The 17,284-nt window shown below is 31.3% G+C and overlaps 1 protein-coding gene across 1 annotated transcript in view; it reads right to left on the reverse strand.

Moving 5' to 3' along the window:
• LOC111038651 (potassium voltage-gated channel subfamily H member 6-like) overlaps window positions 1-17,056 on the reverse strand; it is a gene marked incomplete at its 5' end in the record, with an annotated part of 31,683 nt that extends 14,627 nt beyond the window's left edge. The window contains one exon of the mRNA XM_022321842.1: window positions 16,843-17,056. Within this exon, the coding sequence (XP_022177534.1) occupies window positions 16,843-17,056 (214 nt within the window). The remainder of the gene's footprint in view (window positions 1-16,842) is intronic.
• Between the last annotated feature and the right edge of the window lie 228 nt (window positions 17,057-17,284).

The raw sequence follows: 17,284 nt of genomic DNA on the forward strand, positions 1-17,284 counted from the left end.
CATTTTTGAACCATATAATAAGTACTATCTTGTAAGTTATATTTTATATTCTATTATATGCTCTCTCCTCAAGCACAGCATTTGGCTTTTGAGGGGATGTTATTTCAGTAGGTACCTATTTTTTAAAATATAAATGTATGTAATGGTTAATTTTTAATAACAACAATGAACAAAATATATTATGTTTTATAATTATAATATTATATATGAATATTGGATTGTTATGTATTTTGCGTAGGTATTTACAAACAAATGTTCACAGTGATATTATAATGAGGCTTTTATGAGTATTAAACGGCTTTTTCATCGACCCTAGGAAAATATTACAATTTAATCTCGTATAATATTTTAATGTTTAACAAATATTTTCAATTAAAAGATAATAATTCATTACGAGCGACGGCCCTGAACGATAATTCCCCTGATAATCCGTCAAACACAAACTGTACCACGAACGTTGTTTATTCAACACGGATAAGGTACCTCAATAACTGTATATTAATTTTTAACCTTTCGAAAAACTTCATAAATATGATTAAACCATAATTATTATTATAGTGATTATGGTGCACATTTAAAAGACTTACAAGCCGTTTGAAACGAATTTTAGCCCGAACACAAAGATGCCAACTGCAAATATAAAATGAGGTATTGAAATTCATTCAAACCCGATTGGATAAAAACTGACGGATGCAGTCATACATTTTCAAGGGTGTGTGCACTCAAAACATTACTCGCCTTGTATCAGAACAATAAACAAACGATTAGCACGGGTCTCGTTCAGGCATAGAGACATTATAATACTGTATTGCAAAATCTGGCCTGAATTGCTAAAAAATTATAACCACTGTAGATGGACTGGATGAGTCGAGTTGAACCCACGACTCTGACAGTACTCAACCATCATCATAACTCTGTATCTTTTCATTTTTTATGTACGTAATAATTATAATTTGCTTATCTTTATGAACAAAAAAAAACTGTTATTACTTACTATAAAATGTTTATTTTCAAACTTATCGAGGTAATTGAGGCACAAACTTTATTTTGACGACAAACAAACAACAGTTTAGTAAGTCTTTCATGTAAAAAATTACTGGTGCAAAAAAGCAAATATTTATACGTAAACTAAGAAATATCATTACTTTTAGCTGGTTTAACAAATTTTCAAATTTATGATTTCATTTAAACTGGTTTTTTGTTTTTTATTTAGTTGTGTTTTCGTTAAATGTATTACATAATATATTAATGTGTGTGCAAGTGAAAAGTAAAACGACCATAGAATTGAATGTATAAAGAGTCCATTCGTTGTAAAGGTTTACTACCAAGTGAACTAGTTTCAAGTTGAAACGACCAAAAACTGAGCTAATAATGATAGGACCAACAATTATGATTATTTTACGTTTCTTTAAAAATGAATTAAAATATAATATTTTGATCCATACATTTATTTTCACTTTTCTTTGTTAAATATATGTATAGTTTAAAGAAGCAATTTTGACAACATTTATGCAATAAGCATAAATACATAAATACATTTGGAATCCCTTAAAATCATCAATGCAGTGAAATAATAAGTATAATAACTCATTGTATTATTGCAACAAACTTCGCGCCAACTATTTGTTTTTCCAATGAATTATTCATGTTTCAAACTTTATATTAATTCTATTGAAGTAAACGAAATCGGGAACGTTATATCACATAAGTCACTGGATCACAAACTATGTTTAACATAAATTATTGTTTTATTTATAAATTAAAAATAATAATGCAAAATACGGGAAATCATAACTGAAGCTGAAATGAAAATTTATGTGCAAAATAAATAAGAAAGACGTGTGCGGTGTGCCCATAAGCAGTTACATTTTTTTCAACATTGTTTTGGTACGAATACGCAGAAATTTGGAAGTTGAAAAGTTAATGCGTTACGAATGAAGTGGATATATTATATTTTAGAGTGAAAATCTCAAAGTTGCCACAAATGGTAATTTTTTAAAACTAAAGATATATATACAATCACCTGTTTTTTAAGACAGCAGTGACCAAAAACGTGTGCACCGGGGGACTGGGAAAGTCAGAATTCCTAAATATTGTAATGTTTTTCTACGTAATAAAAACTAATTTATTTTAAAAATACTTGTAATATTGTAAGATATAATAAATATTCCCAGACGCATAATATAGACTCTTTTAATTGATAAAAAAAAAATAAGATTTACAACAGCACTGGTAAAAAAAGTGTTAATTGTTAAAATAATTAATTTAAATAATAATTAAAATTGTTGGTGTATTCAGAAGTCAAAAAAATAAAGATTTTTAAAATTAAATTTCAGGTGAAGTAGATGACCAGAAACTAAATGCTCTGCGCTCATGTTGAAACCAAAGGAATAGCTTAAAAAAAAACCCTTTACATTTAGGTACTATATTTTTGACTTATAGGGACTGTATTTTCCAATTTAATTTATTGTTAATCACTTAAAATGCTGATTAGTGTTCTATACTCATCAAAGTTATTTAAGAATTCACGGATCAGCAACAGTAGGTATCATAACCTTAATTAACATTGCTTACAACAATATCTATTTAACTGACCTTGTCTCGATTTATCTTGAGTATAGATAATATGGTTGAAACTACGACCATTGTTGAAATATCGAAAGATAATTAAAAACCTTGATTAGCAAAACATATCATCAACAATATAACCTAATTTATAAAACCTGACAAAATATATAAATTTAACTCAATTAAAAATACCCAATATCCAATAACGCATACATAAGATTCATCAAAATCGCATAACATATTATGTAATTCCACTCAAAAACCCAATAATCGTACCTGCCTATAGTCAAAATGTTTTCAATTTTCATCCCCATAACAATTATTACACTAATCACATTACAGCAGTGTGACGGCCAATTATTATATTTCTACCTACCTGTACATATTATTATTACATCTAACAACACGTTATTATCACAGGCGACAATCATTTTATAATCAGTCTTCGTTTTCAAGTTTCAACATCATCGTTGTCTGGGTTTTTGGAAACATAACTTACAGGTGCGCCCTTAGATCGTAATATACTTGTATACGATCTACGGGTGCGCCACTGCGGCAGTGATGGCTTTAATCATGAATATTATATTTGTATTGTTTGAAAATGTATGAGCATCTGTTATATATACAGTGAGTGTGCTATAATATTGTGATTTATGAACTCAACGATTCGAGATCTATGCTACGATACACTATCATTATTTTATTCGATGAATTGGACCGTTTGCGCACATACCATCGTGCTCTTGAGGATATTTAAAAAATATAATAATAATAATAATAAAAAGCAATGCAATTTTTTTATGTTACATCAACATCGTACATATAGTATAATATGTGGTATGCGTACACGTATAGAGGATATAGGCACTCATGTTATTATAAAGTAGGAAAGTGCAGTCCACGGTACTCCCGACATAATAACATATTTTATATTATATATATATATGTTTTAAGCCAAACAGCCTGCTGAGGTTCAGTAGTTTTTATGCGTTGGAGTTTTTTTTTTTTTTTGTATCCCATAGAATATAATAACATATAAAACTAGGACAAAATAACATTATTATAATATCTGAGAATTTTGGATATCTCCGGCTACGGCAGCGGGTTAGGTAGTAATTTATAAAAACGATGTGCATAATAATGATGATATAATATAATAGTCACACTCGGCGCGAAGTATCGGTGGGAAACGATGAGCTGCGTAAAATATGAAATACGAACATTTCAAACGAGCTGTCGGCGTATCGGCGGCAATTTGTCACGTCGAAGATTATTGTACGCATTCAAACATTGGACGGCCGACCAAATCTAATAATATTATACCTACGTGCATTATATATATATATATATATATATATAGGCACAGATCGGGTGCAGACAAACGACTTATTCCGACGACGTGGCTAGAAACGGTCCAGAGACTGCAGCCGTCATCGCGCGCTGCAGAAGGTTTGACGACGGTGGCGCATAAACTCAATACGCTCCGAATCGTTTTGTTCTCGGGCAAAAACGTCGAAACTCTAACCGAGTGGCGGTCGATGGGATGCCGGGGGGGGAGGAAATGGTGGTAGGGGCGACGGCTGCGGGGGTGGGTGGACGAGGGGGGTGAGGTAAGTCGACGGTACGAACACCGTCGGCCGTCTATCCGAACAATTGATTTCTGGATGTTGTGGATGCGGCATCACCTCGGCCGTAAGACAAAAGCGTGTCTTATGAAAAACAAAATAAATAAATGGAAAGTTCTGATGAGACGTGTTCCCCGGAGTGAAGTCCGCGAGTCTCACAATGTTTTGTTTTTGTGTTTTTTTCCACGGTGCGTCAGATCTTTGGATAAACGACCTTTGTGGCACGAAAAGCATTTAAAATACTGAGAAGAAGTCATTAAAAGAATAAATAATAATAAAAAAAAAAATATGCTTCCAACAGTATTTTTAGTGTGCTCTGCGCCCGAGACCAACATTACGCTGTGTTACGCGGTGACCGTATAAAATACAAATTTTCAATACAAGAACAAAACAAAAAGATATTATGATTTTCGCGTTGAAAAACTACAGTACGATTTTAACCGATAATAAACAACTATAACCAGTAGGATGTGTAGATACTTGCAGGAAACTCTTGTAGTCTTGTTATACAATATTTAGGGCTCGTTGATATAGATTTAATATAATAAAATATATGGTCGGGAGGCAAGTCGTAAATAAATTATCGACATATTTACCCAACAAAAAGCAACTAGTACGCACATAAGCACCCGTGATCCCTGAATGCAGTGGCGCAGTCATTCCACCGAATTTTCTACTTTTTTTTTGTAATACGCATATAATGTATTAAAATAAAAGAAAAATCATGTAAAAACTATTAGATTCTTAATTCTAGACATTGGCCGAAGAAAGACTCGAGGTGTGCCCATGATATAAATATAAGAAAACCCGAAAAATCATCTCATCGGACCAGAAATTATTCAAGTCTTTTGAAGTAAAAGCAATGTCATTAGACACTTTTAGACTGACGTTTGAACGACTAAATGTGGTTTCAATCAAATTTAAGAACTAATTATTATTACAAAAGATTGAAAAAAAACTAAACACTTATTAAGTTTTTCAAACGGCTGAGTATTTGTTTAATCGCTCTCGCCTTTACTTCCGAATCAAGAATTATCGCTACTCCACTAAGCCAATATTATTTGAACAATGCACTTTGCAACAAACACGAAAAAGTGCAACCCCCTTCACGACGATTTAAGGAATATATTTTACAGATACTCGAGGCTGCGTACCTGAACTTTATTAGTCAGTGACGATGGCGGGTGAACATGGTGTTGTATGACGACTAAGCGCCATTTTTGAAAAAGGGGGTGGTCGAATACATCGCTGTAAACAATAACGTAAGAGAAATCCAAAATATTAATTACTGCAATCGCAATGTATGTGTTATTTCTATTATTACATTGAGGGGATTAAGAGCGGGTGTAGGTACTGAAATAAAATATTATGCTGTGCATCGCGGTTTATGGTTAATGTTCACAGGGACACTGTAATAATAATATTAGGTTTATAGTTTTGCTGAGCTCGAAAAATCAGAGGTGCATTAACCCGAGGTAAATAATGACTTCGAATTGAAAGTTCTTCGGTATTGTTGTTGTTAATAATTATTGCCGCTTATTTTATTGTTACGTAATGGAAGTGTAACTCAAATAGAACCCATTCGCCTTGCAGAATATTGTTCAAAAACGATTCGCAAAGAAATCGTACTGCAAACGAATAGACGACACACCAACGCATAATGCTATATTTTATTTTTACCGTAAATAATAATTATTGTGTCATACACATATCCACGGCGGCGGAGCTATGCGCCCATATTATAATATATCATTACGACTAGTAAACGATATTGTAATATCATTATGTTGTGCCCACAACGCGAGGTCAAGCATAATATTATTTAATTTGCCCACCCTGCACACTCGGCAGTGTCATTATGCATTGTGCGTTGGCCGTCCCGAATCGTGTACGTGACTGATTTATAATACTCAGTTGCAGCAGTCGCGGTAAGTAAAGTATTTTTTTTTTTTTATTGAAAATATTATATATTATATTTATATTTAAAATAAAAACAAAAAAATAAGAGACAAAAATTTAGGGGAGTAATAAGGCATAAATAAACACGTACCTCGTTCATTATATCTCTTGTTTTTTATAGATACATTATAATATATAGGTAGGTACGCGTGTTTAACTACACACACGTCCACTGTACATTATAAGAATAAACATATTTTATTATTGTAATACTGACGCAACAATAAATGTTAATCGTTTTTGACGATGTTTATCGAAATTATCAAACACCCTTCCCCATACCGTTTAAATTATTCACGCTGCACGTATTCAATTACCTATAAGGTAGTTAAATATATTATACTTTAAATAATATTGGTAAATTGTTTAACAGTGAGTTATGTCGGTGTACAATAATTATTTATGTTTTCTATAACAACTGAATATAATAATTATTGTTCTTCTGAAAAACAATCATATCTTCTCTGTGTATTGTTTAACTTTACCTATTTTGAGACTAAATATTATATTAAATTAATTTTAAAATGTTTATTTTTTTTCATAAGACATTATGTGGTTCTTTAATAACTATTACTTTAATATTATTATATGTATTATATGATGAATTAATTCAAACAATTATTTAAAATGTTATAGAATGCATGGCGATGAAAGGAAAAAATGCAATTTTTTAAAGTTATAATAAACAGTAAAAGTGGCATGCTGAAAAATATAGGATCACTACCTAGATCCATTCAAAAGGAAAAAAACGTTCTACAATAACATTAATCATCAACTTTATACATAAAACACTTATATATAAAATGTACAATGTTGTAGTAAAAAGATAAATTGGATAACTTAAGAGTCACTCTAAATATTTAATGTATAAGAATATTTACAAACATCTTCATACATTTATTTTAAAACTCTTTAGTTTTAAATCAAGTACCGGAAAGCCCTAGATGTGTGGAAAAACTATCAACATAATATAGAAGACGAAATATAACATCTGTGTGTGTTGAAGTGCAGTCGGGTCTTCGTGTGCATTCGAAACCAGTGTGGTGTACATTTAAATTATACAAAACTTTTATTTCTGAGTGAAGTAATAGTTCCGTAAAATGTATGAGGTTTTTTTTTTTGTTTGATAATATTTAACTACGTCTCGCGTATACAATGTACACTAAGTTTGAAAATACCTACATATTGAAGCATACATTGAGTTGCTTAAAAAGAAAAAAAAATTTAAGTGAAATTAAAAAATATTTCTTTCTGTTTTCATACTTTAGATTATTTTTTATGATCAAACGACTCATAATAATTAATCTTTCATTATTAACAGTTTTAATATTTTTGGGATGCACATCACAAGACCATTACGGTTTTTAATTAAAAGTTCTAAGATTAATAAAGTACCTATACCTATTGGGGAATATTTTTTTATGAATGTAACTAAGCCTCAAGTCTCACTAAGTTATCAAGGCATTCGTTAATTTAAATGCCTAATTTTTTTTTAAATTAAGCCTTACATTTTAGTCGTTATACTTTTGGACTATTGGAAATATATTAGGAGCTGGAGGGAATGGTGTGTGATAAGGAAATTGTTTATTTTTATTGAAGTCACCCATTTTTTTTTACCCAGTTAATTTTTTGTTTAGAAAACTCTGATAATTTGATATTTAAAACTTACAATAGACGAAGACATTAAGTTCATAACTATTGTATAAAATTCACTCAGAAAATGATTTTGGTAAAGATAGATTTTGATTTAGGACTTAGATACTTATAAAAATATGTTTATTTAATTATATGGTACGAATCTGTATCGAGCACTATGAATGGAGTAAATATGTAGGTAACTATAATATTAAGAAATCAGTACCTTCAATAAGTTGGCAGATAGGTTCTAAGTAGTAGATTTTAATAATATATATTAAAGAATTTCAATAATGTATAAGCTTTAAAAAAAAAATGAATAACATTTAAAACGGAATGGATTAAAATACACTAGTTAACGACATATATTACAAGAGATAATATGTTGTAATAATGCGATTCAATTGGCAGGGATCGACATCTCGAATTCCATCACATTTGGTTCGACGAACAGCGGGTACCCAACATCCTGCAAGTACCTATGAACCAGGGAATTATTATAATATTGTTCAACGTACCTACCGGTGAGAAAAACTCTTTTCATATAGACCCGCCAACTGCAACTGCACGATGCAGCCCTGCAAGTGCATAATATTGTATTGTTGCACTCGTGGCGATATATTATGTCATAATAATTGTATGGAATACAAATTAATACTATATACGTAGGTGAAGGGTAGGTGATATTATTATACCACTGGGTTTTAACGATGAAAAAAAAAATTCGAAACCCGATGTGAAAATCATCTGTTTTTTCATAACCATCCGTAATGCAGAATGGAGGCATAATTATATTATTTAAGACCAACTACCACCTACCGACCAGTATAATATTATCATAGGTCTAATATAGTGTATTATATTGTGTCACGGTAATCGGTAAAAACGACCAAGTCATAAGTTATTATAAGTAATATAGTATTATTATTATTATTATTATGGATCTTAAGTTATTATACAGATATAATATATGAAATCTCCACTGTAGGTAACAACGACAGTAGACATTGACATCCTTCTAAATGGGTATTAATAACGAAAATCCTACTAGTGGTAGGGAACGACAAATCAAAATTAGCTCGAAATGCGTTGGAGATATTTCAAAAAAAAAAGCAGAAATATATGCCGTTTCAAAATAAATGTGAAGAATGTGTCCAAGTGGTGAAAGAGATATCCCAAAATGTTTGATAGCCATATAATATACTATTTGATATTTTTGATATTTCATTTGACACCTTTTACCTACGTGTTTCATTATAAAAGCTATAATATATAATAGTTGTGATTTTTAGACAAAAGTAAATTTGGTGTTTTTTACTTTTTCTTTTTTTATTCTCGTCTTATTTTACTGTGTCATTTTTTTCCTAGATTCATTATGTCACAACGATATGGGCCCGGTAAGACAATGGCGCGTTTTCCTCATCGCGCAAACGTACCTCCCCAATATACTTTGTACGCTTGAAGAATCCAAAAAACAAAACTCCTTTACTAAGACGACTTACTAAAATATCATTATATTATTATTATAAACGCGTACCTATATCGTGGGGTTTGTTCAATAATGTCAATATAACGTCACATTATTATTATCATTATATTATCATAGGTACTATGGCTGCGCCGGAATCGATATTTATTTCCTGTCCCGGACGTCATCACCGTCGCCGCCGCCGCCGCCGCCGCCGCCGGGCCATTGCAGCAGAGGCGTAGCAGTCCGTCTGAATCCGAACAAGAGCTGCCGACACGACGATTATTCCCGCCGAGAATGACGAGTGCGCTGCCCCGTGCAGACGAGGCGGAGGCGTTAAGGCAGAGGTTTTCTAAAGGATCCTATGCATTACACACCGGTGCGACTATGATTACTATATTATGATGCACGCCTCACAGTGGGATTGAAAATAATTCTAAAGAGGCAGTGAGAAAAAAAATCGCGACGTGTTCAAACAAATCGGAGGCGAGCAGTCCGCCAGGGGGCACGGTCGGAAATTTGACCCACCCATCCCACCGACCGCTGCCAAGGTACCGCCGCCGCCGACGACGGTAGAAATCATTTCGGGGCTATTTCAATATTATAATATTATGTACCTCGGCAGGTACGTATACCTATAATAAACTATAAGCACCCGCCGCCGGACGATAATACACATATGATAATTTAATATACACGCGTGTAATGGGTATACACGATATATATGCTGACTTACATGTGTTTTATGGCAGGCGAGAGATGCGGCGGCGGCGGCGGGGGGGGGGAGGTCTGAATATTTGTTTTTAGACAATCTGTTTGTACCCTTAATTTCGGTGTTGCACCCTCGCGCCCCGGTTTTGTCACAACTCCTCATGAATATATGAATTTCATTGTACTTGCGCATCCATATATATATATATAAATAAACATACACCCTTACACCCCCCCCCCACCACCATCGGAGACCCGCCGCGGCCCGTCATCGCACACGGTTTTAGTATATTATATGGCGCGTTTGGCCGCGAAGTGCTATAATAATAATAATTTTATTATAATATAAATTAAACACACGCGCGCTGTCGCACGGCCAATGTATTCTCGGCGGACATATTATTATTATTATTATTATTATTATTCTAGTGCGAACCCTAAAAAAGCCGTAGCCGCCACAAATAAAGAGCCGACAAATAGATGACCACATGCACTCGACGGCTGGAGTTATAATATTATAATTATTTTTTTACTGTACAATACTATAGATCATTACCTTTTTTACACCGATCGAACGTTATTTTTTTATCAGCTAGTATTATTATTATTTTTATTATTCGAGAGCAGATCCTAAAAACGTCGTCCCCGCTATCACGAAAAATAAGCGAAAAATAGATGGCCTACCTAGTACTCTGCCTCCAAAAGTCACCGAGCAATAACTCGAAAACAGTAACTTTCATAATAAAAAAGTTTTTCAACAACTTTAAATGAAGCGTAGTAGTAGTAATAAACGTAGCGAGTAAAGTCAATAATTTTTTAAATGTCAAAAAGTTGGTATGTTATTGTTATTATGATACGTTTTACGAGGAAACTATATTGACAAATATTTATAAATTAATAAATTTACATAGATTTTTATGGATTTTAAAGGACTTACCACATATTGGCTTACATACGAATCGGGAGGTAAAAAAATAGTAAGTACGCTTTAACTTGGAGTTGATAACAAATGCCTTTTGCAGACATCTTTGACATAATAGTATGTGATTTAATAAGGAAGAACAACAGTAACTCCAGATCAATTACTGCTTTTTGATCTAGTACTTGGAAATATAGCCATGTTTCGTATTATTTATTTTGTTATCTATTTATATGGATTTCTAGTGAGAGAGACTTTATTTTTTACTGCGGGCATCGATACGGGATTAAAATCTCTATCAGTTATTGACACAAACAACTCGATTTGGATAAAAATGGAGTGAGTGCAGTTAACAATGCGCTCTTATATTTCCTTATAATATGTTTCTTAGTGACTAGGTTGAAGTTATTTTTCTAAGCTATTATTGGTCCACTATTTTGTTGCTACAAATTTCAAAAACGGTCATAACAATTTATACGAAATGAATTCTTGAATAGTGCAGTTTAAAATGTAGGAATATTTAATTATTTATATTAGTTTGGGCCCGAGACAATATATTAAGTAGTCTGCCCTTCTTCTGTATTTTCGAAATTGCTCGATTGCTGGTGTCGAACAAATTCTAAAACCCGTCAAACTAATTCATACAAATTAATAAAATTACGTACAAAATATTGGAATACAAATTTTTGAGGATTTCACTGAACGTTTAAGTTTGTATATTCATATAGGATATAGAGAAATTGACACATTGGCAAATTCTTTTTATTCGCTCGTATTATATCATTAGGTATAACTTATACAGTTATTATTATTATTGTTATTATGATTGTAGTTAAATTATTTTTAAGGTTCTAAAATCTCATAGATTAGTTAATTTTAATGAAAAAGGAATTCAAATTTAAATTTGAAACTCAAGTAGGAAGTGGATTAAGCATTTCTACTTAGTCAAATGTTACAGAAATATTGCTTACATCGTACATTAGGTGCATAAACTACATAATAATCGTCTATTTTGTGTATATCTTCTCTTCGCTGATAATCACTTATCGAGTATGTAAATCGATCTGGCCATCTAGCCACGATTTCGCGAAACATACCGAAAACACTCACAAAATCATGAAATATTTCTCGAAGTGCGAAAGTTTCGAGTCTGAAATGTTTCCGAGTGAAAATCGCAAGAGGAAAAATTTCATACCAGTAACCCTGATTATTATTATTATTATTATAATTATTATCGTTGCATGTTATCCGTACACTCGGTCGAGCACGTATTGTCGTACGTAAAAACGACATGTGACTGCCGTTTTGATATTCATTACGCGTGACTCCCGTCCGCGCGTCGTACTTAACGATCAACAGGCGACGCGCATAAATCCGGTCGCCGGTGTAATGCCATTTCGCCGTGTCGAGAATTTGCAAAACGGCTTAATGATGACGTCGGTTTAATTTCGGGACGATCGTATAATAACGTTGAACGCGAATTAATTTAATCGCTAGGCAAATTGACTTTGTTTTTTTTCTCTCTCTCTTTCCGGCCGCATTGTAATTTTTGTCCGGGCTTCGGCACTGATCCTCACCTTCCCCACCCCCAACCGCCGGTTACCAGTGTTAATCAACTAATTAATTAATCGTGTACGACTGCGGAAATCGTTAAAAATTTGTTGAACCACTTACGATATTGTATTGTATCATAACAATAATAACAATGTAATATACCTAATAATAATGCGGTTCACCGTCTATCCATAACTTTGAGTTCAAAAGTCTTAAATCTCCTCAATACTCGCAGGCACCCGTTGGGATATGAAAAGTTTTTGTTCGATAACAAAATATTTTTTTCATCTGCGTTTCAATATTACAATATGTAGGTACCTAATAGCATATTTAGTTACAGAATTTATTTTTACCGTTTTGAACTTCACTGCTCAACAATTATTTTAAAATGTTTTTTTTTTCTTCCATACGAATACTTTTTGCCTTCTTAGACATAAATATTATTAAAAAGTAAATAATAAATAACCTAATAACTGCAGCAGATGTGCAGTATTCGCCTTATTGTACTATTATACGTCTTTTATTATTAGGTATGGTTGAATACGTTTGTTCGCGATCTCACGTCGATTACATTATATACACTTTCAGAGATAAATATAACTATTGTAAAGCTTAGAAAGAAATAATAGCAAAAACGATGGAGTAATTCGAAACACCACAATGCACGTATTTTAACAAATATAGTCGAACTCAAGTTTTAAAACATGTCGGCATTCGTTCCGACAATGTAATATTACCTATTATACAATAAAAAGAGACGACAACAATATGAACATGATAATTTATTACAATATCCTGGGACAGTGAATATAGTCAAATTGAAGCGATAAATACAATCACCAATGAAGAATGTCATCGTTCGTTTATTTCCTGTATACAATGTGAATATTATCGTCACTATCATAAATTATATTTATTTGTGTAAATCAAAGTACCTACGTACAACCACCTACACACACATATATATATATATATATATGCAAAGGATGCACATATATTATTATTATGTTTCTAATTGTATACGCATTGTATAACACATTATAATATCAGTTGTGAAACAATCGCATTGCCCTTATCGATATTATGCTATATATTATATTTGGTTCCATATAAATTGCTATGTAGGTATATATGCTAAAATATAAGTTCGTCATGAGGTACCTATGTAAAAATAGATGAATATTAGATTATCCCGTTAAATTCGGTAGACACTATATATTTGTGTACTATCAACTTTAACTTATAAACAACTATAGTTATAAAGTTATGACTTATGAGTTATGACTAATAGCATGTGAGTATATACAGTTTCAAATGTTGGAATAAGTTATTATATAGGAAGGTACCAGCTATAAAAATAGACTAGAAACTAGCGGTATATTTTAGAAAAAAATTATTTTCCCAACAATGAGACAATGAAAAAAAGGAATAGAGTTTATAATATTCGTTTACAAGGCTTAGTATATTAGGTATTTGCTTATGTATATTTTGTATTTAAAATATCCGTATTTTGAATGCTGTGTTAAATGTAATCACCTCATCGATATTGAACAGTTATAAACAACATTAGTTAATATTAAGCCACAATACAACCGTCACTTTACACACAATGTGAAATATTAATTTTACTTTGTTTCTTTCAAATATTTATATACTTATTTTTTTGCACATCGAAGTTGACTTACAAGTTGAATACTATAAAATATAATGGCATATGAATTTGACCAGGGTTAGTTTTACTAATGACCAATAACTAAATAATTGATTTTCACAGTTAAAAGTTAACAAACATTTCTGTTTGTATATTTACTACATTGAAGGTTTTAATTTTTCTTCAATATTCCGTTTGCACCCTCTTATAAATACCTTTTGTTTTTCAAATTTGAGTAAAAAAAACTGAACAACTCTTTTTTGAAGCATTTTATCTTATTCAGTTTTTTTTATTTTAGAAAAACCATGTATAGTATATTAGTATGTATTACTAATGTTTGTTATGTGTATATTTTACACATGCTACACGACAAACACGCATTAAAGTAAATCGATCATAAATAACTTTGTAAAGTGATTTTAGAGTTGAAATACCTTTTAGAAAAATTAAACACTATATACAATCTTCAAGTTTGTCTAAAAGTCCTTTCTCTGAATACTTTTGGTCATTGAAAAAGTGTAGTTACTTAATGTTATTGAAAAATTATATTTCAAGATTTAAAAAACAAAGGGTACCTACCTATTTAATATTTTATTAGACATCACCAATCGACTAGTTTGTAATGTATTGATGTAGACGTATAGTTTTCACTAAAAATAGGTAATTACTTCTAAAGTAGTTGAGTTTTAGAGAGTAAAAATTCTTCACAAATATTATAATTTATAAACATTATTCACATGGTTTTAACATAGGTAGGTACTATCATAGTGACATGTGTGAATCCTGCTAATTTTTGAAAAATGAATACATTTATTTGTTTATTTATTTTATTAATGGTATGGCTGATGGCCTGATGGTTATTTATAGTCTTAAACAATTAATTGAATATAGAAATCTGATATCTGCATAGATTACCTCACCATAATATTTACACATAACACTTAAAGAACGATGCCTTATATTATCTATTATTGCCTTAGTCACAACCTAACCTAGCCGTTGATCGTTTTTTTTCATGCTATGATTGATGATCTAAATGTATTCTTATTTCTAAGTATGTTTTTTCACACCGTGAGTGTTCTCTACTGATCCATAGCCCATAGGTCTTGTTTTTGTGAGATGTCTCCGCTATGATTAGTTATGAAACTGTACCTGCGTATGCAGGTTAGACAAGTTCGTCGTTTAGACCTAGTTTCCGTTTCAAAACAACTAGTGTTACTCTCCCCTAGGACCTAAAAAGTAAAAAACTCCAGATCTTAGGCACTCATCGACGACTGCAAATTTCAGTCGTTCGAACCAGACCTAACCATAACCTAACCAGAAAAAGAGGAATATAGAAAACCGTAAGTCATTGATACCTAGTTGAAAGAGAGTAAATAATTAGACTTAGTTTCCTTAAATACATAAAGTTCTTAAAATAACTTGATACGCTTTTTCAATTTATGACTCTTAAAAATATATTTTCATCAATATTTTTTATTAAATTATTATAAAAAATATTAAGGTCAATGAGAATACAAATAATCTAAGACCAATTTAAAAAGTTACTTGCGTGAGTCGTCGTTAAACTAAAGTAATTTTGGAGTTAATTTTATTTATTTATTTTTTGAATGATAACCAATTTGCCATAATACTTATGTATCTTGCAATGTATTGCTATATTATGAACTCAGTTTAAATGAATCAGCACTAAATGCATTACTATTTAGTATTGAATAAGTTTTTTTTTTTGCTTTCGAAATGTAAATATTCTTGAAAGTATTGTATAAATATAATTTGTTTTCATTCAAATCTTGCTGGAAGTAAAACGCATAATTTTCTACCTGTTTTTAGTTGTATATAAAACATTTTTTTTTAAATTCCCATTCAAAATTTTCAAGAACCTAATTCCCGATGTGAAATATAAATATACCATATTTCGACGAAATGAATAGATGCAATACACGTATTGTATACAAATCATAAACAAACGCTGTAAATTATGCTTATACAATATAATATGCATATAAAAAGTAAATTGGACCTTTATGAAACTGTAGTATCCTACTACAATACAATATTATTATACGTATTACACTTTTAAAAAATTGTACTCACAAATAGTTTTTATCGATATTACCAAGTTTCAAGATTAAATTCAGAGTTGTTTGAGATTAAAAAAAAACCCCTCCATCAATCATTTAAATTACTTTGGTACCTATTTATTTCATAAAACTTTAAAATAAAAACTCATTTCCAATCAATGAAATTTGACACTAAAAATATTTATTTTGTAAACGATTGCTCCAAACATATATTATTATACCTAAGTGTTGTAGTTGTATGTATATAAAACTCAAAAAATGTTTTTAACTTTTAAGTAGGCTTTTTTGTAATCTTAAGTCGTTATTAAAACATATATTTTAAAAAGTTACCGTCATAAGACGTTTTGAATTATTGCGAATAGTATATTTACGTTGTAACGGTTAATAATTAATAAATAAACTAACTAACTTTTTTTTTCTTTTTGTGAATAATAAACCTCAGAAAAACTTAAATAATAAATACAATAAAAATAGTAGTGTTTATAGTTATCAAAAATAAATATAATATTATTGTATACCAATAAAACCAATATAATAGGTATTTGAACTAATTGAAAAATGATTTTTCTTCTAATTTTAATGATTTAATTAACTTATAGAGGGGGTTTTAAAATTACTAAGATCGTTCTAGATTTAAAGTTAGACGTACGATAGTTTATTTTTTTTACCTAGATCCCAATCTCTTCCTTTTTCATGGCGTTCGCTTTCGGCTATCACATACCATATGCACGCAAACCAATGTGCAACTAATGTGAATAGGAGCATCAAAAGTGTGAGAATCATGCCGCCGTACTGCGAATACCTGTCGATCTTCTGCAACAGTCTCGCTAACCTCAGCAGTCTGGTCAGCTTTAACAAATGAACTTGTCCCGAACCGGCTTCCTGGAAAAGAAAAATGGAGACAGACGTTGATAAAATTGTTAACTAATTAAAACATACAGTCAAAGCGCAACGACATTTTGTTCACTGGTAGGGTTCTCTGCGAAGAAGATAAACTAATAATTTTAAGTGGTACGATAATGGAATCTACATTATCCTATTACTTCAAATTAGTAGGTAGGTAAGTGTGTACCTCCGTCTTCAGCCTGGTGGACACCATTAGATACTTTT

The sequence above is a fragment of the Myzus persicae genome, unplaced genomic scaffold (assembly GCF_001856785.1).
Source record: "Myzus persicae strain clone G006 unplaced genomic scaffold, MPER_G0061.0, whole genome shotgun sequence".
In the NCBI taxonomy this organism is placed as follows: domain Eukaryota; kingdom Metazoa; phylum Arthropoda; class Insecta; order Hemiptera; family Aphididae; genus Myzus; species Myzus persicae.